The sequence below is a fragment of the Oncorhynchus tshawytscha genome, linkage group LG14 (genome assembly GCF_018296145.1).
Source record: "Oncorhynchus tshawytscha isolate Ot180627B linkage group LG14, Otsh_v2.0, whole genome shotgun sequence".
NCBI lineage: Eukaryota > Metazoa > Chordata > Actinopteri > Salmoniformes > Salmonidae > Oncorhynchus > Oncorhynchus tshawytscha.
The window spans coordinates 53,279,860-53,307,359 of record NC_056442.1 but is presented as its reverse complement, the minus strand read 5'-3'; the positions used below and the strand labels follow the sequence as shown (position 1 = coordinate 53,307,359).

General features: G+C 57.7%; 1 protein-coding gene across 1 annotated transcript in view; it reads right to left on the bottom strand.

Moving 5' to 3' along the window:
• The window catches only part of LOC112240918 (ventricular zone-expressed PH domain-containing protein), a 190,581-nt gene that overhangs the window by 53,387 nt on the left and 109,694 nt on the right, over positions 1-27,500 (bottom strand). The window contains exons 7-9 of the mRNA XM_042296575.1: positions 23,380-23,762; positions 15,930-16,069; positions 15,690-15,824 (exon numbers count right to left, since the gene is read on the bottom strand). Coding sequence (XP_042152509.1) covers positions 15,690-15,824; positions 15,930-16,069; positions 23,380-23,762 — 658 coding nt within the window. The remainder of the gene's footprint in view (positions 1-15,689; positions 15,825-15,929; positions 16,070-23,379; positions 23,763-27,500) is intronic.

Below are 27,500 nucleotides of genomic sequence, written 5' to 3'. Positions count from 1 at the left end.
ACTCCCCCTCTGTCTCCTGCCCCCTCTCCCTCTGTCTCCTGCCCCCTCTCCAACTCTGTCTCCTGCCACCTCTCCCCCTCTGTCTCCTGCCCCCACTCTCCCTCTGTCTCCTGCCCCCACTCTCCCTCTGTCTCCTGCCCCCACTCCCTCTGTCTCCTGTATCCTCTCTGCCTCCCGCCCCTGTCCCCTCTCCCCCTCTGTCTCCTGTACCCTCTCCCTCTCTGTATCCTGCCCCCACTCCCCCTCTGCCTCCTGCCCCCACTCCCCCTCTGTCTCCTGCCCCCACTCCCCCTCTGTCTCCTGCCCCCACTCCCTCTGTCTCCTGCCCCCTCTCCCCCTCTGCCTCCCGCCCCTGTACCCTCTCCCTCTCTGTCTCCTGCCCCTCTCTCCCTCTCCCTCTGTCTCCTGTACCCTCTCTCCCTCTGTCTCCTGTACCCTCCCCTCTGTCTCCTGCCCCCACTCCACCTCTGTATCCTGCCCCCTCTCCCTCTCTGTCTCCTGCCCCAACTCCCCCTTTGTCTCCTGCCCCCTCTCCCCCTCTGCCTCCCGCCCCTCTCTTCCTCTGTCTCCCCCCCCACTCCCCCTCTGTCTCCTGTCCCCTCTCTCCTCTGTCTCCTGTCCCCTCTATAACTCTGTCTCCTGCCCCCTCTCCCTCTCTGTCTCCTGCCCCTCCCCCTCTGTCTCCTGCCCCCTCTCCAACTCTGTCTCCTGCCCCCACTCCCCCTCTGTCTCCTGCCCCCACTCCCCTCTGTCTCCTGCCCCCTCTCCCTCTCTGCCTCCCCCCCTCTCCCCTCTCTCCCTCTGTCTCCTGCCCACTCCCCTCTGTCTCCTGCCTCCTCTCCAACTCTGTCTCCTGCCCCCTCTCCAACTCTGTCTCCTGCCCCCACTCCCCCTCTGTCTCCTGCCCCCACTCTCCCTCTGTCTCCTGCCCCACTCCCTCTGTCTCCTGTATCCTCTCTGCCTCCCGCCCCTGTCCCCTCTCCCCCTCTGTCTCCTGTACCCTCTCCCTCTCTGTATCCTGCCCCCACTCCCCTCTGCCTCCTGCCCCCACTCCCCTCTGTCTCCTGCCCCCACTCCCCTCTGTCTCCTGCCCCCACTCCCTCTGTCTCCTGCCCCCTCTCCCCTCTGCCTCCCGCCCTGTACCCTCTCCCTCTCTGTCTCCTGCCCCCTCTCTCCCTCTCCCTCTGTCTCCTGTACCCTCTCTCCCTCTGTCTCCTGTACCCTCTCTCCCTCTGTCTCCTGCCCCCACTCCACCTCTGTATCCTGCCCCCTCTCCCTCTCTGTCTCCTGCCCCAACTCCCCTTTGTCTCCTGCCCCTCTCCCCCTCTGCCTCCCGCCCCCTCTCTTCCTCTGTCTCCTGCCCCCACTCCCCCTCTGTCTCCTGTCCCCTCTCTCCCTCTGTCTCCTGTCCCCTCTATAACTCTGTCTCCTGCCCCCTCTCCCTCTCTGTCTCCTGCCCCCACTCCCCTCTGTCTCCTGCCCCCTCTCCAACTCTGTCTCCTGCCCCCCACTCCCCCTCTGTCTCCTGCCCCCACTCCCCTCTGTCTCCTGCCCCCTCTCCCTCTGCCTCCCGCCCCTCTCCCTCTCTCCCTCTGTCTCCTGCCCACTCCCCCTCTGTCTCCTGCCTCCTCTCCAACTCTGTCTCCTGCCCCCTCTCCAACTCTGTCTCCTGCCCCCACTCCCCTCTGTCTCCTGCCCCCACTCCCCTCTGTCTCCTGCCCCTCTCCCTCTGCCTCCCCGCCCCTGTCCCCTCTCTCCCTGTCTCCTGCCCACTCCCCCTCTGTCTCCTGCCTCCTCTCCAACTCTGTCTCCTGCCCCCTCCAACTCTGTCTCCTGCCCCCTCCCCCTCTGCCTCCTGCCCCTGTCCCCTCTCCCCCTCTGCCTCCGCCCCTGTCCCTCTCCCCTCTGACTCCTGCCCCCTCTCCAACTCTGTCTCCTGCCCCCTCTCCAACTCTGTCTCCTGCCCCCACTCCCCTCTGTCTCCTGCCCCCTCTTCCCTCTGTCTCCTGCCCCCTCCCCTCTGTCTCCTGCCCCCACTCCCTCTGTCTCCTGCCCCCACTCCTCTGTCTCCTGCCCCCACTCCTCTGTCTCCTGCCCCCTCCCTCTGTCTCCTGCCCTCTCCCCCTCTGCCTCCCGCCCCTGTCCCCTCTCCCTCTGTCTCCTGCCCCCACTCCCCTCTGTCTCCTGTACCCTCTCCTCTCTGTCTCCTGCCCCTCTCTCCTCTGTCTCCTGTACCCTCTCTGCCTCCCACACCTGTCCCCTCTCTCCCTCTGTCTCCTGCCCCCACTCCCCTCTGTCTCCTGCCCCCACTCCCCTCTGTCTCCTGCCCCCACTCCTCTGTCTCCTGCCCCCTCTCCCCTCTGCCTCCCGCCCCTGTACCCTCTCCCTCTCTGTCTCCTGCCCCCTCTCTCCCTCTGTCTCCTGTACCCTCTCTCCAACTCTGTCTCCTGCCCCCACTCCCCTCTGTCTCCTGCCCCCTCTTCCCCTCTGTCTCCTGCCCCCACTCCCTCTGTCTCCTGCCCCTCTCTCCCTCTGTCTCCCGCCCCCTCTCTTCCTCTGTCTCCTGCCCCCACTCCCCCTCTGTCTCCTGTCCCCTCTCCTCTGTCTCCTGTCCCTCTATAACTCTGTCTCCCCCCCTCTCCTCTCTGTCTCCTGCCCCCACTCCCCTCTGTCTCCTGCCCCCTCTCCAACTCTGTCTCCTGCCCCCACTCCCCTCTGTCTCCTGCCCCCACTCCCCCTCTGTCTCCTGCCCCCTCTCCCTCTCTGCCTCCCACCCCTGTCCCCTCTCCCCTCTGTCTCCTGCCCCCCCCCTCTGTCTCCCCTCCTGTCTCCTGCCCCTCTCCCAACTCTGTCTCCTGCCCCCTCTCCAACTCTGTCTCCTGCCCCCACTCCCCTCTGTCTCCTGCCCCCACTCCCCTCTGTCTCCTGCCCCCTCTCCCTCTCTGCCTCCCGCCCCTGTCCCCTCCTCTGTCTCCTGCCCACTCTGTCTCCTGCCTCCTCTCCAACTCTGTCTCCTGCCCCCCTCTCTGTCTCCTCCCCTGTCTCCTGCCCCCAATCCCCCTCTGTCTCCTGCCCCTCCTCTGTCTCCTGTACTCTGCCTCCCACACCTGTCCCCTCTTCCTCTGTCTCCTGCCCCCACTCCCCTCTGTCTCTGTCCCCTCTCCCTCTGTCTCCTGTCCCTCTATAACTCTGTCTCCTGCCCCCTCCCCTCTCTGTCTCCTGCCCCCACTCCCCCTCTGTCTCCTGCCCCTCTCCAACTCTGTCTCCTGCCCCCACTCCCCCTCTGTCTCCTGCCCCCACTCCCCTCTGTCTCCTGCCCCCTCTCTCCCTCTGCCTCCCGCCCCTCCCTCTCTCCCTCTGTCTCCTGCCCACTCCCCCTCTGTCTCCTGCCTCCTCTCCAACTCTGTCTCCTGCCCCCTCTCCAACTCTGTCTCCTGCCCCCACTCCCCCTCTGTCTCCTGCCCCCACTCCCTCTGTCTCCTGCCCCCACTCTCCTGTATCCTCTCTGCCTCCCCGCCCCTGTCCCCTCTCCCCCTCTGTCTCCTGTACCCTCTCCCTCTCTGTATCCTGCCCCCACTCCCCTCTGTCTCCTGCCCCCACTCCCCCTCTGTCTCCTGCCCCCACTCCCCCTCTGTCTCCTGCCCCCACTCCTCTGTCTCCTGCCCCCTCTCCCCCTCTGCCTCCCGCCCCTGTACCCTCTCCCTCTCTGTCTCCCCCCTCTCTCCCTCTCCCTCTGTCTCCTGTACCCTCTCTCCCTCTGTCTCCTGTACCCTCTCCCTCTGTCTCCTGCCCCCACTCCACCTCTGTATCCTGCCCCCTCTCCTCTGTCTCCTGCCCCAACTCCCCTTTGTCTCCTGCCCCTCTCCCCTCTGCCTCCCGCCCCTCTCTTCCTCTGTCTCCTGCCCCCACTCCCCCTCTGTCTCCTGTCCCCTCTCTCCTCTGTCTCCTGTCCCTCTATAACTCTGTCTCCTGCCCCCTCTCCCCTCTCTGTCTCCTGCCCCCCCTCCCCCTCTGTCTCCTGCCCCCTCCAACTCTGTCTCCTGCCCCCACTCCCCCTCTGTCTCCTGCCCCCACTCCCCTCTGTCTCCTGCCCCCTCCCTCTCTGCCTCCCCCCCTGCTCCCTCTCTCCCTCTGTCTCCTGCCCACTCCCCCTCTGTCTCCTGCCTCCTCTCCAACTCTGTCTCCTGCCCCCTCTCCAACTCTGTCTCCTGCCCCCACTCCCCTCTGTCTCCTGCCCCCACTCCCCTCTGTCTCCTTCCCCTCTCCCTCTCTGCCTCCCGCCCTGTCCCCTCTCTCCCTCTGTCTCCTGCCCACTCCCCCTCTGTCTCCTGCCTCCTCTCCAACTCTGTCTCCTGCCCCTCTCAACTCTGTCTCCTGCCCCCTCCCCCTCTGCCTCCTGCCCCTGTCCCCTCTCCCCCTCTGCCTCCCGCCCCTGTCCCCTCTCTCCCTCTGACTCCTGCCCCCTCTCCAACTCTGTCTCCTGCCCCTCTGTCTCCTGCCCCCACCTCTGTCTCCTGCCCCTCTTCCCCTCTGTCTCCTGCCCCCTCTCCCCTCTGTCTCCTGCCCCCACTCCCTCTGTCTCCTGCCCCCACTCCCTCTGTCTCCTGCCCCCACTCCTCTGTCTCCTGCCCCCACTCTCTGTCTCCTGCCCCCTCTCCCCTCTGCCTCCCCCCTGTCCCTCTCTCCTCTGTCTCCTGCCCCCACTCCCCTCTGTCTCCTGTACCCTCTCCTCTCTGTCTCCTGCCCCCTCTCTCCCTCTGTCTCCTGTACCCTCTCTGCCTCCCACACCTGTCCCTCTCTCCCTCTGTCTCCTGCCCCCACTCCCCCTCTGTCTCCTGCCCCCCTCCCCTCTGTCTCCTGCCCCCACTCCCTCTGTCTCCTGCCCCCTCTCCCCCTGTCTCCCGCCCCTGTCCCCCTCTCTGTCTCCTGCCCCCTCTCCCTCTGTCCTGTCCCTCTCTCCAACTCTGTCTCCTGCCCCCACTCCCCTCTGTCTCCTGCCCCTCTTCCTCTGTCTCCTGCCCCCACTCCCTCTGTCTCCTGCCCCTCTCTCCCTCTGTCTCCCTCTCTCTTCCTCTGTCTCCTGCCCCCTCCCCTCTGTCTCCTGTCCCTCTCTCCCTCTGTCTCCTGTCCCCTCTATAACTCTGTCTCCTCCCCCTCTCCCTCCTGTCTCCTGCCCCCACTGGTGGTCTGTCTCCTGCCCCCTCTCCAACTCTGTCTCCTGCCCCCACTCCCCCTCTGTCTCCTGCCCCCACTCCCCCTCTGTCTCCTGCCCCCTCTCCTCTCTGCCTCCCACCCCTGTCCCCTCTCTCCTCTGTCTCCTGCCCACTCCCCCTCTGTCTCCTGCCTCCTCTCCAACTCTGTCTCCTGCTCTCCAACTCTGTCTCCTGCCCCCTCTCCAACTCTGTCTCCTGCCCCCACTCCCCCTCTGTCTCCTGCCCCCACTCCCCTCTGTCTCCTGCCCCCTCTCTCCCCTCCCGCCCCTGTCCCTCTCTCCCCTGTCTCCTGCCCACTCCCCTCTGTCTCCTGCCTCCTCTCCAACTCTGTCTCCTGCCCCTCTCCAACTCCTCCTGCCCCTCTCCAACTCTGTCTCCTGCCCCCAATCCCCCTCTGTCTCCTGCCCCCTCTCCTCTGTCTCCTGTACCCTCTCTGCCTCCCCACACCTGTCCCTCTCTCCCTCTGTCTCCTGCCCCCACTCCCCCTCTGTCTCCTGTACCCTCTCCCTCTCTGTCTCCTCCCCCTGTCTCCTGTACCCTCTCTGCCTCCCGCCCTGTCCCTGTCTCCTGTACCTCTCCCCTGTCTCCTGCCCCCACTCCCCTCTCTCCTGCCCCCTCTCCAACTCTGTCTGCCCCCTCTCCAACTCTGTCTCCTGCCCCCAATCCCCTCTGTCTCCTGCCCCCTCTCCCCTCTGTCTCCAGCCCCCTCCCCCTCTGCCTCCCTGCCCCTGTCCCCTCCCCCTCTGTCCCCACCCTGTCCCCTCTCCCTCTGACTCTGCCCCTCTCCAACTGTCCCCCCCCACTCCCCTCTGTCTCCTGCCCCCACTCTGTCTCCTGCCCCCACTCCCCCCTCTGTCTCCTGCCCCCACTCCTCTGTCTCCTGCCCCCTCCCCTCTGTCTCCTGCCCCCTCCCCTCTGCCTCCCGCCCCTGTCCCCTCTCCCTCTGTCTCCTGCCCCCACTCCCCCTCTGTCTCCTGTACCCCCTGCCCCTCTCCCCCTCTGTCTCCTGCCTCCCCCCCTCTCTCCCTGTCTCCTGCCCCCACTCCCCTCTGTCTCCTGTACCCTCTCCCCTCTGTCTCCTGCCCCCTCTCCCTCTGTCTCCTGTACTCTGTGCCTCCCGCCCCTGTCCCCTCTCCCCTCTGTCTCCTGCCTCCCTCTCTGTCTCCTGCCCCCACCTCCCATCCTTCTCCTGTCTCCTGTCTCCTGCCCTCACTCCCCTCTGTCTCCTGCCCCCTCTCCTCTGCTCCTGCCCCCTCTCCTCTGCCTCCCGCCCCTGTCCCTCTCTCCTCTGTCTCCTGCCCCCACCCCCTCTGTATCCTGCCCCCTCCCTGTATCCTACCCCTCTCAACTCTGTCTCCTGCCCCCACTCCCCTCTGTCTCCTCTCCAACTCTGTCTCCTGCCCCCACTCTCCCTCTGTCTCTGTCCCCTCTCTGTCTCCTGCCCCCTCTCCCCTCTGTCTCCTGCCCCCTCTCCAACTGTCTCCCCCCCACTCTCCCTCTGTCCCTCCCTCTGTCTCCTGCCCCCACTCCCCCTCTGTCTCCCCCCCTCTGCTCCCCCCCCTCTGCCTCCCGCCCCTGTCCCTCTCTCCTCTGTCTCCTGCCCCCTCTCCAACTCTGTCTCCTGCCCCCTCTCCAACTCTGTCTCTGCCTCCCCTCTGTCTCCTGCCCCCCCCCTCTGTCTCCTGCCCCCACTCCCTCTGCCTCCCGCCCCTGTCCCTCTCCTCTGCCCTCTCTCCCTTTGTCTCCTGTACCCCTCTCCCTCTGTCTCCTGTCTCTCTCCCTCTGTCTCCTGCCCCCTCCCAACTCTGTCTCTCCCCCTCTCCAACTCTGTCTCCTACCCCCACTCCCCCTCTGTCTCCTGCCCCCACTCCCTCTGTCTCCTGCCCCCTCTCCCCTCTGTCTCCTGCCCCTCCCTCTGTCTCCTCCCTCCCCTCTGTCTCCTGCCCCCTTCCCCTCTGCCCCCCCCACTCCCCTCTGTCTCCTGCCCCTCTCTCCCTCTGTCTCCCTGCCCCTCCCCCTCTGCCTCCCGCCCCTTCCCCTCTGCCTCCCACCCCTGTCCCCTCTCCCTCTGTCTCCTGCCCCCTCTCCAACTCTGTCTCTGCCCCCTCCCCCTGCCTCCCCCTCCCCTCTCCTCTCCTGTCCCCTCTCCCCCTCTGTCTCCTGCCCCCTCCAACTGTCTCCTGCCACCACTCCCCTCTGTCTCCTGCCACCTCTCCCTCTCTGTCTCCTGCCCCCTCTCCCTCTGTCTCCTGCCCCTCTCCAACTCTGTCTCCTGCCCCCTCTCCAACTCTGTCTCCTGTCCCCCTCCTGCCCCCTCCCTCTCCTCTGTCTCCTGTCCCCTCCCCTCTGTCTCCTGCCCCCACTGTCTCCTGCCCCCCCCCTCTGCCTCCCCCCCTGTCCCTCTCTCCCCTCTGTCTCCCCTCCTGCCCCCACTCCCCCTCCTCCTGCTCCCCCTCTGTCTCCTGCCCCCTCCCTCTGTCTCCTGCCCCCACTCCTTCTGTCTCCTCTGTCTCCTGCCCTCCCCTCTGTCTCCTGCCCCCTCTCCTCTGCCCCCCCTCTCTTCTGTCTCCTGCCCCCACTCACCTCTGTCTCCTGCCCCCTCTCCCCTCTCCCCTCTGTCTCCTGCCCCTCTCCCCCTGTCTCCTGCCCCCTCTCCCCCTGTCTCCTGCCCCCTCCCCCTGTCTCCTGCCCCCTCTCTCCTCCTGTCACCTGCCCCCTCTCCCCTGTCTCCTGCCCCACTCCCCCTCTGACTCCTGCCCCCTCTCCACCCTGTCTCCTGCCACCTCTCTCCTCTGTCTCCTGCCCCCCTCTCTCCCCCTGTCTCCTGCCCCCTCTCCCTCTGCCTCCTGCCCCCTCTCCCCCTCTGCCTCCCGCCCCTGTCCCTCTGTCTCCTGCCCCCACTCCCCCTCTGTATCCTGCCCCCACTCCCCCTCTGTATCCTACCCCCTCTCCCACTCTGTCTCCTGCCCCCACTCCCTCTGTCTCCTGTCCCTCTCCAACTCTGTCTCCTGCCCCCACTCTCCCTCTGTCTCCTGTCCCTCTCCTCTCTGTCTCCTGCCCCCTCCCCTCTGTCTCCTGCCCCCTCCAACTCTGTCTCCTGCCCCCACTCTCCCTCTGTCTCCTGCCCCCACTCCCCTCTGTCTCCTGCCCCCACTCCCCTCTGTCTCCTGCCCCCTCTCCCCCTCTGCCTCCCGCCCCCTCTCCCCTCTGCCTCCCGCCCTGTCCCCTTTCTCCTCTGTCTCCTGCCCCCTCTCCAACTCTGTCTCCTGCCCCCTCTCCAACTCTGTCTCCTGCCCCCACTCCCCTCTGTCTCCTGCCACCACTCCCCTCTGTCTCCTGCCCCCACTCCCCCTCTGCCTCCCGCCCCTGTACCCTCTCCTCTCTGTCTCCTGCCCCCTCTCTCCCTTTGTCTCCTGTACCCTCTCTCCCTCTGTCTCCTGTACCCTCTCTCCCTCTGTCTCCCGCCTCTCCCCTCTGCCTCCCGCCCCTGTCCCCTCTCTCCTCTGTCTCCTGCCCCCTCTCCAACTATGTCTCCTGCCACCACTCCCCCTCTGTCTCCTGCCACCTCTCCCTCTCTGTCTCCTGCCCCCTCTCTCCCTCTGTCTCCTGCCCCCTCTCCAACTCTGTCTCCTGCCCCCTCTCCAACTCTGTCTCCTGCCCCCACTCCCCCTCTGCCTCCCCCCTGTCCCCTCTCTCCCTCTGTCTCCTGTCCCCACTCCCCTCTGTCTCCTGCCCCCACTCCCCCTCTGTCTCCTGCCCCCACTCCCCCTCTGCCTCCCGCCCCTGTCCCCTCTCTCCTCTGTCTCTGTCTCCTGCCCCCCCTCCCCTCTGTCTCCTGCCCCCTCCCCTCTGTCTCCTGCCCCCTCTCCCTCTGTCTCCTGCCCCCACTCCTTCTGTCTCCTGCCCCCACTCCCCCCTCTGTCTCCTGCCCCCCCCCCTCTGTCTCCTGCCCCTCTCTCCTCTGTCTCCTGCCCCCACTCCTTCTGTCTCCTGCCCCCACTCACCCTCTGTCTCCTGCCCCCTCTCCCCTCTCCCCCCTCTGTCTCCTGCCCCCTCCCCCCTGTCTCCTGCCCCCACTCCCCCTCTGTCTCCTGCCCCTCCCCCCCTGTCTCCTGCCCCCTCTCTCCCTCTGTCACCTGCCCCCTCTCCCCCTGTCTCCTGCCCCCACTCCCCCTCTGACTCCTGCCCCCTCTCCACCCTGTCTCCTGCCACCTCTCTCCCTCTGTCTCCTGCCCCCTCTCTCCCCTGTCTCCTGCCCCCTCTCCCCCTCTGCCTCCTGCCCCCTCTCCCCCTCTGCCTCCCCGCCCCTGTCCCCTCTCTCCCTCTGTCTCCTGCCCCCACTCCCCCTCTGTATCCTGCCCCCACTCCCCCTCTGTATCCTACCCCTCTCCAACTCTGTCTCCTGCCCCCACTCTCCCTCTGTCTCCTGTCCCCTCTCCAACTCTGTCTCCTGCCCCCACTCTCCCTCTGTCTCCTGTCCCCTCTCCCTCTCTGTCTCCTGCCCCCACTCCCCCTCTGTCTCCTGCCCCTCTCCAACTCTGTCTCCTGCCCCCACTCTCCCTCTGTCTCCTGCCCCCACTCCCCCTCTGTCTCCTGCCCCCACTCCCCCTCTGTCTCCTGCCCCCTCTCCCCCTCTGCCTCCCGCCCCTCTCCCCCTCTGCCTCCCGCCCTGTCCCCTCTCTCCCTCTGTCTCCTGCCCCCTCTCCAACTCTGTCTCCTGCCCCCTCTCCAACTCTGTCTCCTGCCCCCACTCCCCCTCTGTCTCCTGCCACCACTCCCCCTCTGTCTCCTGCCCCCACTCCCCCTCTGCCTCCCGCCCCTGTACCCTCTCCCTCTCTGTCTCCTGCCCCCTCTCTCCCTTTGTCTCCTGTACCCTCTCTCCCTCTGTCTCCTGTACCCTCTCTCCCTCTGTCTCCCGCCCCCTCTCCCCCTGCCTCCCGCCCTGTCCCCTCTCTCCCTCTGTCTCCTGCCCCCTCTCCAACTCTGTCTCCTGCCCCTCTCCAACTCTGTCTCCTGCCCCCACTCCCCCTCTGTCTCCTGCCACCACTCCCCCTCTGTCTCCTGCCCCCACTCCCCCTCTGCCTCCCGCCCCTGTACCCTCTCCCTCTCTGTCTCCTGCCCCCTCTCTCCCTTTGTCTCCTGTACCCTCTCTCCTCTGTCTCCTGTACCCTCTCTCCCTCTGTCTCCTGCCCCCTCTCCAACTCTGTCTCCTGCCCCCTCTCCAACTCTGTCTCCTACCCCCACTCCCCCTCTGTCTCCTGCCCCCACTCCCCTCTGTCTCCTGCCCCCTCTCCCCCTCTGCCTCCCGCCCCTGTCCCCTCTCTCCCTCTGTCTCCTGCCCCCTCTTCCCCTCTGTCTCCTGCCCCCACTCCCCCTCTGTATCCTACCCCCTCTCCCCCTCTGTCTCCTGCCCCCTCTCCCCCTCTGCCTCCCGCCCCCTCTCCCCTCTGCCTCCCGCCCCTGTCCCCTCTCTCCCTCTGTCTCCTGCCCCCTCTCCAACTCTGTCTCCTGCCCCCTCTCCCTCTCTGCCTCCCGCCCCCTCTCCCCCTCTGCCTCCCGCCCTGTCCCCTCTCTCCCTCTGTCTCCTGCCCCCTCTCCAACTCTGTCTCCTGCCCCCTCTCCCCTCTGCCTCCCGCCCCCTCTCCCCCTCTGCCTCCCGCCCCTGTCCCCTCTCCCCTCTGTCTCCTGCCCCCTCTCCAACTATGTCTCCTGCCACCACTCCCCCTCTGTCTCCTGCCACCTCTCCCTCTCTGTCTCCTGCCCCCTCTCTCCCTCTGTCTCCTGCCCCCTCTCCAACTCTGTCTCCTGCCCCCTCTCCAACTCTGTCTCCTGCCCCCACTCCCCCTCTGCCTCCCGCCCCTGTCCCCTCTCTCCCTCTGTCTCCTGTCCCCACTCCCCCTCTGTCTCCTGCCCCCACTCCCCCTCTGTCTCCTGCCCCCACTCCCCCTCTGCCTCCCGCCCCTGTCCCCTCTCTCCTCTGTCTCTGTCTCCTGCCCCCACTCCCCCTCTGTCTCCTGCCCCCTCCCCTCTGTCTCCTGCCCCCTCTCCCTCTGTCTCCTGCCCCCACTCCTTCTGTCTCCTGCCCCCACTCCCCCTCTGTCTCCTGCCCCTCCCCCTCTGTCTCCTGCCCCTCTCTCCCTCTGTCTCCTGCCCCCACTCCTTCTGTCTCCTGCCCCCACTCACCCTCTGTCTCCTGCCCCCTCTCCCCCTCTCCCCCTCTGTCTCCTGCCCCCTCTCCCCCTGTCTCCTGCCCCCACTCCCCCTCTGTCTCCTGCCCCCTCTCCCCCTGTCTCCTGCCCCCTCTCTCCCTCTGTCACCTGCCCCCTCTCCCCCTGTCTCCTGCCCCCACTCCCCCTCTGTCTCCTGCCCCCTCTCCACCCTGTCTCCTGCCACCTCTCTCCCTCTGTCTCCTGCCCCCTCTCTCCCCCTGTCTCCTGCCCCCTCTCTCCCTCTGTCTCCTGCCCCCTCTCCACCCTGTCTCCTGCCCCCTCTCTCCCTCTGTCTCCTGCCCCCTCTCCTCCCTCTGCCTCCCGCCCCTCTCCCCTCTGCCTCCCGCCCCTGTCCCCTCCTCTCTGTCTCCTGCCCCCTCTCCAACTCTGTCTCCTGCCCCCTCTCCCCTCTCTGCCTCCCGCCCCTCTCCCCCTCTGCCTCCCGCCCCTGTCCCCTCTCTCCCTCTGTCTCCTGTCCCCTCTCAACTCTGTCTCCTGCCCCCTCTCCAACTCTGTCTCCTGCCCCCTCTCCCCCTCTGCCTCCCGCCCCCTCTCCCCTCTGCCTCCCGCCCCTGTCCCCTCTCCCCCTCTGTCTCCTGCCCCCTCTCCAACTATGTCTCCTGCCACCACTCCCCCTCTGTCTCCTGCCACCTCTCCCTCTCTGTCTCCTGCCCCCTCTCTCCCTCTGTCTCCTGCCCCCTCTCCAACTCTGTCTCCTGCCCCCTCTCCAACTCTGTCTCCTGCCCCCACTCCCCTCTGCCTCCCGCCCCTGTCCCCTCTGTCTCTGTCTCCTGCCCCCACTCCCCCTCTGTCTCCTGCCCCCTCCCCCTCTGTCTCCTGCCCCCTCTCCCTCTGTCTCCTGCCCCCACTCCTTCTGTCTCCTGCCCCCACTCCCCCTCTGTCTCCTGCCCCCTCCCCTCTGTCTCCTGCCCCTCTCTCCCTCTGTCTCCTGCCCCCACTCCTTCTGTCTCCTGCCCCCACTCACCCTCTGTCTCCTGCCCCCTCTCCCCCTCTCCCCCTCTGTCTCCTGCCCCCTCTCCCCCTGTCTCCTGCCCCCACTCCCCCTCTGTCTCCTGCCCCCTCTCCCCCTGTCTCCTGCCCCCTCTCTCCCTCTGTCACCTGCCCCCTCTCCCCCTGTCTCCTGCCCCCACTCCCCCTCTGTCTCCTGCCCCCTCTCCACCCTGTCTCCTGCCCCCTCTCTCCCTCTGTCTCCTGCCCCCTCTCTCCCCCTGTCTCCTGCCCCCTCTCTCCCTCTGTCTCCTATTCCCTCTCCCCCGGATGTATCCTCAGCGTTCCCTTCCCCTCTGTACTGCATTCCCATAAAAAGCTTGCCTCACTTAGACTTTTCCTATCAGCAGGAAGTTGATTAGCAGAGTAATAAAACCTCAGTCAGACACATGTGTTTCTTATTGCAGAGGACCAGGAGACCAGAGGACCAGAGTACCAGAGTACCAGACGACTAGAGTGCAAGGGGACCAGAGTACTAGAGGACCAGAGGACCAGAGGACGAGGGTACTAAAGTACCAGAGTACCAGAGGACCAGAGTACCAGAGTACCAGAGTGCAAGGGGACCAGAGTACCAGAGGACCAGTGTACCAGAGTACCAGAGGACTAGAGTGTAAGGGGACCAGAGTACCAGAGTACCAGAGGACCAGAGTACCAGAGGACTAGAGTGTAAGGGGACCAGAGGACCAGAGTACCAAACGACTAGAGTGCAAGGGGACCAGAGTACTAGAGTACCAGAGGACCAGAGTACCAGAGGACTAGAGTGTGAGGGGACCAGAGGACCAGAGTACCAGAGTACCAGAGTACCAGAAGACCAGAGGACCAGAGTACAAGAGTGCAAGGGAACCAGAGTACCAGAGGACCAGAAGACCAGAGGACTAGAGGACCAGAGTACCAGACGACTAGAGTGCAAGGGGACCAGAGTACTAGAGTACCAGAGTACCAGAGGACCAGAGGACCAGAGGACCAGAGTGTAAGGGGACCAGAGGACCATGGTGAATGGCTGTAACTGCTGAGCCATGCTGGAAGAGGCCCAGAGTGTGTCCCATGTTGTTTATAGGGTCCACAGTGGTTGAGTTTTAAGAATGCTCAGATCTGTTCCAAATGTGGACTGGAACTGCTGGGTTCTTTACGAGCAGGTAAAACACAGAACCAACCAGACTGGGGCATCAACATGGTATCCAGAGAACGTTTCTTAGTGTTGTGTTGTTTGTCTGATGTACAGTTGAAGTCGGAAGTTTACAAACACCTTAGCCAAATACATTTAAACTCAGTTGTTTTTTTTTGCTTTTTACAATTCCTGACATTTAATCCTTGTAAAAATTCCTTGTCTTAGGTCAGTTAGGATCACCACTTTATTATAAGAATGTGAAATGTCAGAATAATAGTAGAGAGAATTATTTATTTCAGCTTTTATTTTTTTCATCATTCCCGGTGGGACAGAGGTTTACATACACTCAATTAGTATTTGGTAGCATTGCCTTTAAATTGTTCAACTTGGGTCAAAAGTTTCAGGTAGCCTTCCATAAGCTTCCCACAATAAGTTGGGTGAATTTTGGCCCATTCCTCCTGACAGAGCTGGTGTAACTGAGTCAGGTTTGTAGGCCTCCTTCCTGGCACTCGCTTTTCCAGTTCTTCCCTCACATTTTCTATGGGATTGAGGTCAGGGCTTTGTGATGGCCACTCCAATACTTTGACTTTGTTGTCCGTAAGCCATTTTGCCAAAACTTTGGAAGTATGTTTGGGGTCATTGTCCATTTGGAAGACCCATTTGCATCCAAGATCCAAGATGTCTTGAGAAGTTGCTTCAATATATTCACATAATTGTCCCTCCTCATGATGCCATCTATTTTGTGAAGTGCACCAGTCCCTCCTGCAGCAAAGCACCTCCACAACATGATGCTGCCACCCCCATGCTTCACGGTTGGGATGGTGTTCTTCGGCTTGCAGGCCCTCCCCCTTTTTCCCCCAAACATAACGATGGTCATTATGGCCAAACAGTTCTATTGTTGTTTCATCAGACCAGAGGACATTTCTCCAAAAGTGCGATCTTTGTCCCCATGTGCAGTTGCAAACCATAGTCTGGCTTTTTTATGGCAGTTTTGGAGCAGTGGCTTCTTCCTTGCTGACCGGCCTTTCAGGATATGTCGATATAGGACTCATTTTACTGTGGATATAGATACTTTTGTACCTGTTTCCTCCAGCATCTTCACAAAGGCCTTTGCTGTTCTTCTGGGGTTTATTTGCACTTTTCACACCAAAGTATGTGACGGGTTAACACCTTTAGCTAGCTCTCTCTAATTTATCTCTAAATTATTTATTTTTTTAAACAAATCTTTTATCTGATCTTCCCTGTTTTAGTTTTCCTCCACTTTACGGTTTGTTTTCTGTCTTTAAGTTTGCTGAGGGTTTCATTTTTCGTACCAGTTGTTGTTGCTAGTCAACAGTCAGTGGACACCCCCATGACACCCCCGTGGACACCCCCATCTTTCAGAACCCCTCCTAAAACCTCCACCTGTTTCGATTTGGTCGATGGTCAGTGACTTTTTGTTCGTTCTCCTTTCTGTTTGAACGAAATGTTTTGGTTTCTTGCTGGGGAACGTAACATGCCCAACGTTTAACAAACTTCATATGGATGTCATAGTCTCGATACAGTCAAAACACCATATTAAACAATGGCCCCGCCCCCTTTAAAAATAACGGTTCTTTCCCCTTTAAACAATGGCCCCGCCCCCTTTCAAAACAATGGTTCTTTCCCCTTTAAACAATGGCCCCGCCCCCTTTTAAAATAATGGTTCTTTCCCCTTTAAACAATGGCCCCGCCCCCTTTTAAAATAATGGTTCTTTCCCCTTTAAACAATGGCCCCGCCCCCTTTTAAAATAATGGTTCTTTCCCCTTTAAACAATGGCCCCGCCCCCTTTTTAAGGAAAGCAAAATGACAGCTGTATTTTCTTCTGTTGTCTAATTATTTCCTACTGACCACTTAGCATGTCTCGTAATGAGGGGGTATATGAGAGATGACATACACTACACATCTTGCTAATGACAGAGTGTCTGTGAGTGGACACGTTGCTTACACAAGTGGCCCTTTAAAGAGCTGTGGAAGTAAACAAAAGGGAGGAAATGTTGTTCTGAGCTTTTGTTGAACTTTGACCCCCTTTACGCCGGCACTCTGGCTCTCAGGCTCCGTAGTCAATGAGGTAATTTCTTCTATCAGGAGGGAATAGAGTGCGTGTACACGCGAACACACAAGCACTGTACCTTTCTGTGTGGAGTGGGCTGTTGGGTCATGGCCATGGAGAAGCTGTGAGCTCCTTTTAGCTGGGTCCCCTCCCACAGTCTCCCCAACCTCCGCACACTGTCATCCAGAGAGGAGAGAGGAGCGCTGTGCTGACTCTGTGAGGACAGGGAGAAAAGGAGATTTCATCCGATAGAGACATCACCTGTGTCTGTGTGTGTGTGAGTGAGTGTGTGTGTTTTGTTGTGTTATAGAGCACACACCTGTAGGTGAAGCAGCATGATGTTGATCCAGAGGTGTGGCTGGAGGCTGGTGAGGGTGAAACAGGACTTGGTATAGAGACAGTAACGCCCCTTCAGAGGGCACGGGAACGTCAGCTTCGCCACACTTCCCTGGCTCGAGTCTAAAACCCACAGAGGTGCATGCACACACACACACACACACACACACACACACACACACACACACACACACACACACACACACACACACACACACACACACACACACACACACACACACACACACACGCACACACACGCACGCCAGCAAACATAAATAAAATAGTAAGAATTCTATTGTGTGTTTTTGATCAGTTTCAGTCTTTTCTAAACCTTACTCACTCTACAACGTATCCAGTCATCTCCTTTCCTGCCCTCCCTGTCACTCTGACGATGGCGGGTTAAAGCCTGTAGAATTAAACTGTAGGTCTGTACCACCGTTACCCTTGACACACATGGCCTTACATTCCATTCCATTACTCAGCTCTGCCCAAAGCTCAGGGAGAAACTCAAACTCTTTATATACCCACTAAACTCTATGCAATGAGAGATTGTACATGTGTTTCAGTGGGTGTGTTTGCAGTTAGAGCTGTCTGCTTGGTGTGTGTGTGTGTGTGTGTGTGTGTGTGTGTGTGTGTGTGTGTGTGTGCTGTTGTATGTATGCTGTCTGATCCATGTGTGTGACTCCTGGCTGTCTCCTCCTTGGCCCTGGTGTTACAGAAGGTAACCGTAGGGACTATCACAACATCCCATCCTGTCACTATCTATCATCACCTCTACATTCACGACCCATTTCCCTGTGAGTGTGTGTGTGTGTGTGTGTGTGTGTGTGTGTGTGAAAGGCAGAAAGTGTGTGTCTGCTGTCTCTCTGTTTCTCTATGTAATGTTTATAGTGATGTAGTCAGATCAAAAAGACAGCAGGGATTCTCTACTGAACTGTCTGGGGTGGAGCTCAGAGAGTGCTTCTAACATATCAAAGACCTTCTGCTTCCACTCTGCTCTGGTGTCTTGGTTACCAACGATGTGATGTTAGAAGAATTAAAACTCCAAACTGGGAGAGACAGGGAGGGACAGGGAGGGACAGGGAGAGACAGGGAGAGACAGGGACTGTTAACCCAGGGAGAGACAGGGAGAGACAGGGAGGGACAGGGACTGTTAACCCAGGGAGAGACAGGGAGAGACAGTGACTGTTAACCCAGGGAGAGACAGGGAGAGACAGGGAGAGACAGGGACTGTTAACCCAGGGAGGGACAGGGAGAGACAGGGAGAGACAGGGACTGTTAACCCAGGGAGAGACAGGGAGAGACAGGGACTGTTAACCCAGGGAGAGACAGGGAGAGACAGCGACTGTTAACCCAGGGAGAGACAGGGAGGGACAGGGAGAGACAGGGACTGTTAACCCAGGGAGAGACAGGGAGAGACAGGGAGAGACAGGGAGAGACAGGGAGGGACAGGGACTGTTAACCCAGGGAGAGACAGGGAGAGACAGGGACTGTTAACCCAGGGAGAGACAGGGAGAGACAGCGACTGTTAACCCAGGGAGAGACAGGGGGACAGGGAGAGACAGGGACTGTTAACCCAGGGAGAGACAGGGAGAGACAGGGAGAGACAGGGAGAGACAGGGAGGGACAGGGACTATTAACCCAGGGAGAGACAGGGAGAGACAGGGACTGTTAACCCAGGGAGGGACAGGGAGAGACAGGGAGAGACAGGGACTGTTAACCCAGGGAGGGACAGGGAGAGACAGGGAGAGACAGGGACTCAGACAGGGACTGTTAACCCAGGGAGGGACAGGGAGAGACAGGGAGAGACAGGGACTGTTAACCCAGGGAGGGACAGGGAGAGACAGGGAGAGACAGGGACTGTTAACCCAGGGAGGGACAGGGAGAGACAGGGAGAGACAGGGACTGTTAACCCAGGGAGGGACAGGGAGAGACAGGGACTGTTAACCCAGGGAGAGACAACAACTGTTAATCCAGGGAGAGACAGGGACTGTTAACCCTGGGAGAGACAGGGACTGTTAACCCAGGGCTCTACAGGGAGAGACAGGGACTGTTAACCCAGGGAGAGACAGGGAGAGACAGGGAGAGACAGGGACTGTTAACCCAGGGAGAGACAGGGAGAGACAGGGACTGTTAACCCAGGGAGAGACAGGGAGAGACAGGGAGAGACAGGGACTGTTAACCCAGGGAGAGACAGGGAGAGACAGGGAGAGACAGGGACTGTTAACCCAGGGAGAGACAGGGAGAGACAGGGACTGTTAACCCAGGGAGTGACAGGGAGAGACAGGGAGAGACAGGGACTGTTAACCCAGGGAGAGACAGGGACTGTTAACCCAGAGAGAGACAGCGACTGTTAACCCAGGGAGAGACAACGACTGTTAATCCAGGGAGAGACAGGGACTGTTAACCCTGGGAAAGACAGGGACTGTTAACCCAGGGAGAGACAGGGAGAGACAGGGAGAGACAGGGACTGTTAACCCAGGGAGAGACAGGGAGAGACAGGGACTGTTAACCCAGGGAGGGACAGGGAGAGACAGGGAGAGACAGGGACTGTTAACCCTGGGAGAGACAGGGACTGTTAACCCAGGGAGAGACAGGGAGAGACAGGGAGAGACAGGGAGAGACAGGGACTGTTAACCCAGGGAGAGACAGGGAGAGACAGGGACTGTTAACCCAGGGAGGGACAGGGAGAGACAGGGAGAGACAGGGACTGTTAACCCAGGGAGAGACAGGGACTGTTAACCCAGAGAGAGACAGCGACTGTTAACCCAGGGAGAGACAACGACTGTTAATCCAGGGAGAGACAGGGACTGTTAACCCTGGGAGAGACAGGGACTGTTAACCCTGGGAGAGACAGGGACTGTTAACCCTGGGAGAGACAGGGACTGTTAACCCTGGGAGAGACAGGGACTGTTAACCCAGGGCTCTACAGGGAGAGACAAGGACTGTTAACCCAGGGAGAGACAGGGAGAGACAGGGACTGTTAACCCAGGGAGAGACAGGGAGAGACAGGGACTGTTAACCCAGGGAGAGACAGGGACTGTTAACCCAGGGCTCTACAGGGAGAGACAGGGACTGTTAACCCAGGGAGAGACAGGGAGAGACAGGGACTGTTAACCCAGGGAGAGACAGGAAGAAGAGAGGGTCTAGCTGGGCCTCACTCTGGCCTACTTTACAGATGGAGGGAGTAGAATGGACTGGGGTAGATTGGACTGGGGTAGATTGGACTGGGGTAGAATGGACTGGGGTAGAATGTACTGGGGTAGAATGGACTGGGGTAAAATGGATTGAACTGGGGTAGATTGAACTGGGGTAGATTGGACTGGGGTAGAATGGACTGGGGTAGACTGGAGTGGGGTAGATTGGACTGGGGTAGATTGGACTGTGGTAGATTGGACTGGGGTAGATTGGACTGGGGTAGAATGGATTGGGGGAGATTGGACTGGGGTAGAATGGAGAGGGGTAGATTGGACTGGGGTAGAATGGAGAGGGGTAGATTGGAGAGGGGTATGGGGTGTAGGGTGTTTTATTTGGGGCTGCTGACCCTGAGTCTGTACCCCCAGAAGGAGAGGCAGACTGTTTTAACCCTCAACCCTCATCCTTTTCTGGTCAGACTGGACTCTGTATAAGTCATAATTAAATAGTACAACCCAGCCCGGCCGGCCACAACATTTACTGCAGACCTGCACATTCATTCATTTCATTCATGTCTGCAATTATGCTCCTTTATGAATTTTTCGTCTCTTAGTTTTATTTTTCTACATCACCTTCTGGTGACTACTGAAATACATCAATCCATTGGTATCTCTGTTACTACAGGCATGTCTGAGCTCTGTAGGGGAGATGGAGGGGTCGAGAGAAGGTGTGTGAGTGTGTAGGTGGGGTGTGTGGGGGGGGATTACACAATGTGTGTGTGTGTGTGTTAGGGTGTGGGTCGGGTCAGGGTTCAGCATGAATTATTTCCCTTCCACTGCCCTTGTCAAAACACAGACCTCCTCTAGGAGACACTAATCACACCTTAAGCCCCCTCACACTCTGCTGGGAAACAGAATGTGTGTGTGTGTGTGTGTGTGTGTGTGTGTGTGTGTTGACTCCTTGAGTAACCACATCCTGTACAGCTGAGTTGGCACAGATTGCTTTACACTGTCTCTGTGTACTGTATTGTACCGTGTGTGTGTGTGTGTGTCTGTGTGTGTTTACGTATGTACTGTACTGTACTGTGTGTGTGTGTGTGTGTGTGTGTGTGTGTGTGTGTGTGTGTGTGTGTGTGTGTGTGTACGTGTGTACTGTACTGCTCAGTGTTATATAACGACCGAACCCATTACCATCATGATCACTGATCAGATAATGTGTGTGAATCATGATAATGTGTGTGAACATCATGATGTACTGTACCGATCAGACTTTTCATTTAGAGACAAATCCTTAAATAAAAACACATTACCGGCGCTCCTTCTTTCAGACGTAAAGGGAACTGCCAAAATAAAGGAAACACTTGAGTAAATGAGGGGCACAAAGAACATTGAAAACAGGTGCTACTGTCACTCCATCTCAAACCAATTGAACACTTATGGGAGATTCTGAAGCGGCGCCCGAGACAGCGTTTTCCACCACCATCGACAAAATATGGAAGGATGGGGCCGGCAGGGTAGCCTAGTGGTTAGAGCGACCCGAAAAGTTGCAAGTTCAAATCCCCGAGCTGACAAGATACAAATATGTTGCTCTGCCCCTGAAAGACACAGTTAACCCACTGTTCCTAGGCTGTCATTGAAAATAAGAATTTATTCTTAACTGACTTGCCTAGTTAAATAAAGGTTAAATAAATACAATTTAAAAGGATGGTGTCGTATCTCTCCAAAATAGTAGAATCCATACCAAGGCACACTGAAGTTTCTCTGTCAGCTCTGTCCTATTAAGACATATGGGCTCTAATATCGTCAAACGCATGCTTGTTTACCATTTGGACATGTTAAAGACGGTGCTCAACTATTTTCAAATCCCAAGTGGGAGGATTAGTAATATTCACCTGTCGTACATGAGCTTGCAATGAGCTACGCTGCAAGTGGGAGGTGGAGGAGTGGCCATATCTGAGGTCCTTAAAAACATATACGCCAAAGTGCACATTTCAGTATGCGCTGTTGGTGTTATTTAAATCATTTCTAAACATTGACTATAAACGACAGAAGACGTGAGAAGTAAAAGCAGAATGTTTGTTAGTTGTGATGCTATTCTAAAGCAGAACTTACAAACGTTTGTGTGAGATGTGTTGTAGCATTTGGAGGGGCGTGGCCACCAAGCGCAGGTGACCATGGTCTGCGCATTAATTAAGTGACACTCCCGTACTAATTAGGGGGAGAAGAGTTTCTGCTCTAGTCCAGTTCTTTAACAGTATTCTATAGATTTTGGTATCGTACAGATTATAGTATCTAAAGTGTTATTGTAGAGTTGTTAACTTCGCTAAGTGTTTATTGGCTTTGTGCTATCTATTACTACAAGTGTTTCCTGTCACCTGGTCTCTGCCAGGGTATATATGTTCAGGTGTGGATCTTTATGGAAGTTGAAGATGGCTGCCTGGCTCTGCAGGGGTTAGCGAGGGTTGTTCTGAGCCCTAAAGGCTAGTCAGACTGTCCAGCACCTTATTGGATGATTTGAATACTTTGTAAATATTTGCACCTGCTCCAAAAAACCTAAAATAAAAACGATGCACTGGATCTTCTACTTCCTGCCTCTCCCTGTTCACCAACACCAGCCAGACAGCTCCAACCATCTCTGCTTCCTGCCTCTCCTAGCTCACCAACACCAGCCAGACAGCTCCAACCATTTCTGCTTCCTGCCTCTCCTAGCTCACCAACACCAGCCAGACAGCTCCAACCATCTCTGCTTCCTGGCTCTCCTAGCTCACCAACACCAGCCAGACAGCTCCAACCATCTCTGCTTCCTGCCTCTCCAAGCTCACCAACACCAGCCAGACAGCTCCAACCATCTCTGCTTCCTGCCTCTCCTAGCTCACCAACACCAGCCAGACAGCTCCAACCATCTCTGCTTCCTGCCTCTCCTAGCTCACCAACACCAGCCAGACAGCTCCAACCATCTCTGCTTCCTGCCTCTCCTAGCTCACCAACACCAGCCAGACAGCTCCAACCATCTCTGCTTCCTGCCTCTCCTAGCTCACCAACACCAGCCAGACAGCTCCAACCATCTCTGCTTCCTGCCTCTCCTAGCTCACCAACACCAGCCAGACAGCTCCAACCATTTCTGCTTCCTGCCTCTCCTAGCTCACCAACATCAGCCAGACAGCTACAAACATGCAAGGCAAGTAAGAGGCCTACCATCCACCCACAATTTGGGAGGGTAATGGGCTGATAACGGCAGGGTGATGAGCTGGTAATGGCAGTGTAATGAGCTGTCAATAGCAGGGTATTATCAATAGCAGTGTAATGTCAATAGCAGGGTAATGAACTGGTAATGGCAGTCTAATGAGGTAGTAATGGCAGGGTATTGAGCAGGTAATTGGTAGGTAATGAACTGGTAATGGGAGGGTAATGAGCTGGCAATTAGTCCCCTCCTGTACTCCCTGTTCACTCATGACTGCATGGCCAGGCACAACTCCAACACCATCATTAAGTTTGCCGATGACAAAACAGTGGTAGGCCTTGTCACCGACAATGATGAGACAGCCTATAGGGAGGAGGTCAGAGACCTGACCATTCCCATTATCAAGACAAAGGAGATGACTGTGGACTACAGGAAAAAGAGGACTGAGCACGCCCCCATTCTCATCGAAGGGGCTGCAGTGGGGCAGGTTGAGAACTTCAAGTTCCTTGGTGTCCACATCACCAACAAACTATCATGGTCCAAACACATTAAGACAGTTGTGAAGAGGGCACGACAAAGCCTCTTCTCCCTCAGGAGACTGAAAAGATTTGGCATGGGTCCTCAGATCCTCAAAAGTTTCTACAGCTGCACCATTGAGAGAATCCGGACTGGTTGCATCACTGCCTGGTATGGAAACTACTAGGCCTCCGACTGCAAGTCACTACAGAGGGTAGTGAGAACGGCCCAGTACTTCACCAGGGCCAAACTTCCTGCCATCCGGGACCTCTATACCAGGCGGTGTCAGAAGAAGGCCCTAAAAATGGTCAAAGACTCCAGCCACCCTAGTCATAGACTGTTCTCTCTGCTACCGCACGGCAAGCGGTACCGGAGCGCCAAGTCTAGGTCCAAAAGGCTTCTGAACAGCTTCTACCCCCAAGCCATAAGACTCCTGAACAGTTAATCAAATGTACCATTCTTTTTACTTATCTATTTTTTACTCAACACATGTTTTCTTCTTAACTTCTTTAAGTAATATTGGTTTAAAGGGCTTTCACTGTAAGTATTGTATTCGGAGAATGTAACATTTTGATTTGATTTGATTAATAGCAGGGTACCTTCTATAACACAGTGCTCTGGTATGGGGATCTGTTGAACCATCTCAGAACAGAACTCTTTGATCTTCTCCATGTTGTCTCTCAGGTGGCTGTACAGCTTGTCCTCTTTCCCCTCTCCTATTCCTCCTCCTCTCCCTCCTTCCCCCTCTCCCTGTCCATCCCTCTGTTCCTCACAGGGCGTGGCTGGAGGGGTGGAGGGAGACAGGGAGTTCTCATTGGTTAGTTTCCTCTCAGTGGGAGAGGTATCTAAGGCTTCTGTTTGCTGATTGGGTGGGGATTCTGAGAGGAATGCGTCAGATGTTAGCTCCAACCCTTCTCCATCCTGACCGCTGTCAGAGTTGACAGACCGTGACCTCACGGCTTGCAGAGCCAGACTCTTTGACCTGAGGAAGACACACACACACACACACACACACACACACACACACACACACAAACACACACACAAACACACACACACAATCAACCTCGCTTATGGTGTAATCAATCAAATCAAATCAATCAAATGCATTTATAAAGTTATTTTTACATCAGCTGATGTCACAAAGTGATATACAGTAACCCAGCCTAAAACCCCAAACAGCAAGCAATGCAGATGTAGAAGCACGGTCACAACATATTCATAAGGTGATGTAATATACTGTAACAGCTTATACAAGACATTTAGAAGTGATGTTAACCTGTAAGACACTTGAATTCAATTTTGCCACACAGTGTTACGTGGGAGAGAGTGAACCACATAAATAAGTTGTTTTTTAATTTCCTGTATTGTTGCTTATGTTTCCATTTTGTATAACTTCGTTAACTCTTGCACTGATATCCTGTAATACATCTGATGGGATGTTTTGAATGTTCCTGTTGCCAGTTTTGAAGAAAAAAAATCAAGTCTAGAGCACATAAAAAGCTTAATTTCAGCAGGTCATGTGTGCTGATGTAGATACAGTATGTGTGTTGCTATAGACGAGTGGCACCAACCTTTTCTGAATCAAGATCACTTTCTGAGTCAAAACGCAAGCCGAGATCTACAACTTAAACAATAACTCACTTCTAAAAACAGTAGCTCTTTGTTGTATTCGTTGAAAGTCTCTCTCCAGACATGGTTTTAAACGTTTTGAAATCTGACGGTATAAACTTTGTTGTAGCTTTTTTTTTTTTAAACGCCTGCTAAGTTGCTGCAGACAAATCTGAGCGAGATGACGTTCTTGGACGCCGGCCGGTAGGAGAGGGAAAAGTTGAACCAGGTAAACAGCAGGGCCCATCTCACTTGCCTGGAGTTGAGGCGCTTGGCGGTGCGGAGATACTCCAGGTTTTTCTGGTCGGTCCACACAATAAACAGATGTTCTGCCCCTTCTAGCCACTGCCTCCATTCCTCCAACGCCATCTTCACCGCGAGAAGCTCCCGATTCCCCACATCGTGGTTCCTCTCCGTGGCATTAAGGCGGTGGGAGAAGAAGGTGCAGGGATGCAGCTTAAGCTCCAGGGCAGAACGTTGGGACAGGACACGCCCCCACTCCGACATCCAAAGCATCAGCCTAGACCACGAATTGACGGGAAGGGATAAGAGTTGGTGAACCCCAGGAAGCGTTGCAGCTGCACCCTGGACGTAGGCTGAGGCCAATCCACCACCGTTCTCACCTTCTCACCTTCTCTTGCACTTTTCCGCCTTAACAAACAACGGGCTCTCTAGAAGGTGCTGGAGAACCTGTTGGACGTGAAACACGTGTTCTTGGGGGGAGTGGGAGAAAACGAGGATGTCATCAATGTAGATGAAGATGAACCGGTTCAGCATGTCGCTGAGAACATCCTTCCCCAGAGCCTGGAACACGGCAGGGGCGTTGGTGAGGCCGAAGGGCATGGCCAGATATTCTTAGTGGCCGCTGACCGTGTTGAAGACAGTCCTCCGCTCGTCCCCCTCTCGTATCCGCACTAGGTGGTAGGCGTTTTGTAGATCCAGCTTAGAGAAAACAGTGGCCCCCTGGAGCGGCTCGAAAGCCGAGGAAATTAGTGGTAGCATATAATGGTTCTTCACACTAATGTCATCGAGTCCCCAGTAGTCAATGCACAGGCTCTTGTCTTTTTTCTCCACAAAGAAGAAACTTGGGCCAGCGGGAGAGGAAGAGGGACGGATAAATCCTGTAGCTAGGGAGTCCCCAATGTAGGTCTCCATAGCATTAGTCTCTGGTCCCGACAGAGAGTACAGACGTCCCGGGGCGGCGTGGTGCTAGGGAGAAGGTCAATCCAGTCATAAGGGCAGTGTGGCGGAAGGAAAGTGGCCCGGGACTGGCTGAACACCTCCTGGAAGTCCTGGTGCTCCTCGGGAATGGCGGAGATGTCCCTGGGCAGGCTGCGCCGACTTCAGACAATGGGAGTGGCAGAATGGTCTCCAGCCCATGATAGCACCTGTAGACCAGTTGATGAGGGGATTGTGTCGCTAGAGCAAGGGGAATCTCAAAACCACGAGAATCTCGGGGGACTTGATGAGCAGGAATTGAACTGTGATTCCCTGACACACGTAGGTTGATGGGAGTGGTGTTATGGGTGAACCGACCTTAAGAGCGCCCGTCCAGCGATCTAACATCCATGGGAATGGAGAGGGGCTGAGTGGGGATGTTCTGCTCAGAAGCCAGTGTGACGTTCAAAAAGCTCTCATCGGCCCCTGAGTCAATGAGGACCCGGAGAGATTTGGACTGGTTTCCCCACAGCAGAATGACATGAAAATGGGTGTGAGTAAGGGAAGCAGAAAAGTTCTCCATATGGCCATATCACCAGAGTACTCGCTCCTACCGGTACGCCTGGTCTTGTAGTGGGCAAGAGGACACACGGGACGGCCGGGGACTTCCGGGATGACTTGGAGGCGAGGTGGAATCCTTGTACGTGCGATATTCCTCTCCATCCATCATTCCCGCAATCGCACATCGCCACGGATGGTCAAAGCAATGAGGGAGTCAAGATCCGTGGGTAACTCCCGAGCAGCAAGCTCGTCCTTAACCTCCTCTGAGACGCCGTGCAGGAACATGTCAAACAGGGCTTCCTGGTTCCACCCACTCTCCGATGCCAAAGTGCGGAATTCCACCGCATAGTCGGCCACATTAGCTTCTCTCCCGGAGAACGGGGCATCAAAAACCTTCCTCACCTCTCCCACGAACCCCTCCAGACTCACGCACATGGCCGGCTGTTGTTCCCCATACGGTGGTAGCCCAGGTGAGAGCCCTCTCAAACATCAGCGTGATGAGGTAGACTATCTTGGAGCGATCCGAGGGGATGGAGGAGGGCTGAAGCTTGAAATTGAAGGCACACTGAGCTAAAAACGTCCAACAGGTGCTCGCCTCTCCATTAAAGCATTCCGGGGGAGGTAAACGGGGCTCTTGGGAAGGTGGAGTGGCCGGTGGGGCGGCGCTGCTAACCGCCGAGTTACTGAGGGGCGGTAGTGTTACCACCGTGGCAGGCTCCCCCCCAGACAACCCACAGAATTGCTCCAGCAGCATGTCCAGCACCCGGTCATGACGCTCAGCCAACGTTTGGATCGTGCCGACCAATGGTGGCTCCTTGGGAGGAGATGGCGTTGCTCAGCTGGCCAGGGTATGCTGGGTCAGTCATGGCCAGTTTGTACTATCAGGTATGAAGGTAAGACCCAGATGCAGACCACGTTGAATTAACACAGTTTTAATAATCCAACAGGAGCAGGCAAAAGACAGGTTAAGGCAGGCAGGGGTCAGTAAACCAGAGGTGGGGCAACGGTACCGGAGGGCAGGCGGGGGTCAGTAAACCAGAGGTGGGGCAACGGTACCAGAGGGCAGGCGGGGGTCAGTAAACCAGAGGTGGGGCAACGGTACCAGAGGGCAGGCAGGGGTCAGTAAACCAGAAGTGGGGCAACGGTACCGGAGGGCAGGCGGGGGTAAGTAAACCAGAGGTGGGGCAACGGTACCAGAGGGCAGGCAGGGGTCAGTAAAACCAGAAGTGGGGCAGCGGTACCGGTGGGCAGGCAGGGGTCAGTAAACCAGAGGTGGGGCAACGGTACCGGAGGGCAGGCAGGGGTCAGTAAACCAGAGGTGGGGCAACGGTACCGGAGGGCAGGCAGGGGTCAGTAAAACCAGAGGTGGGGCAACGGTACCGGAGGGCAG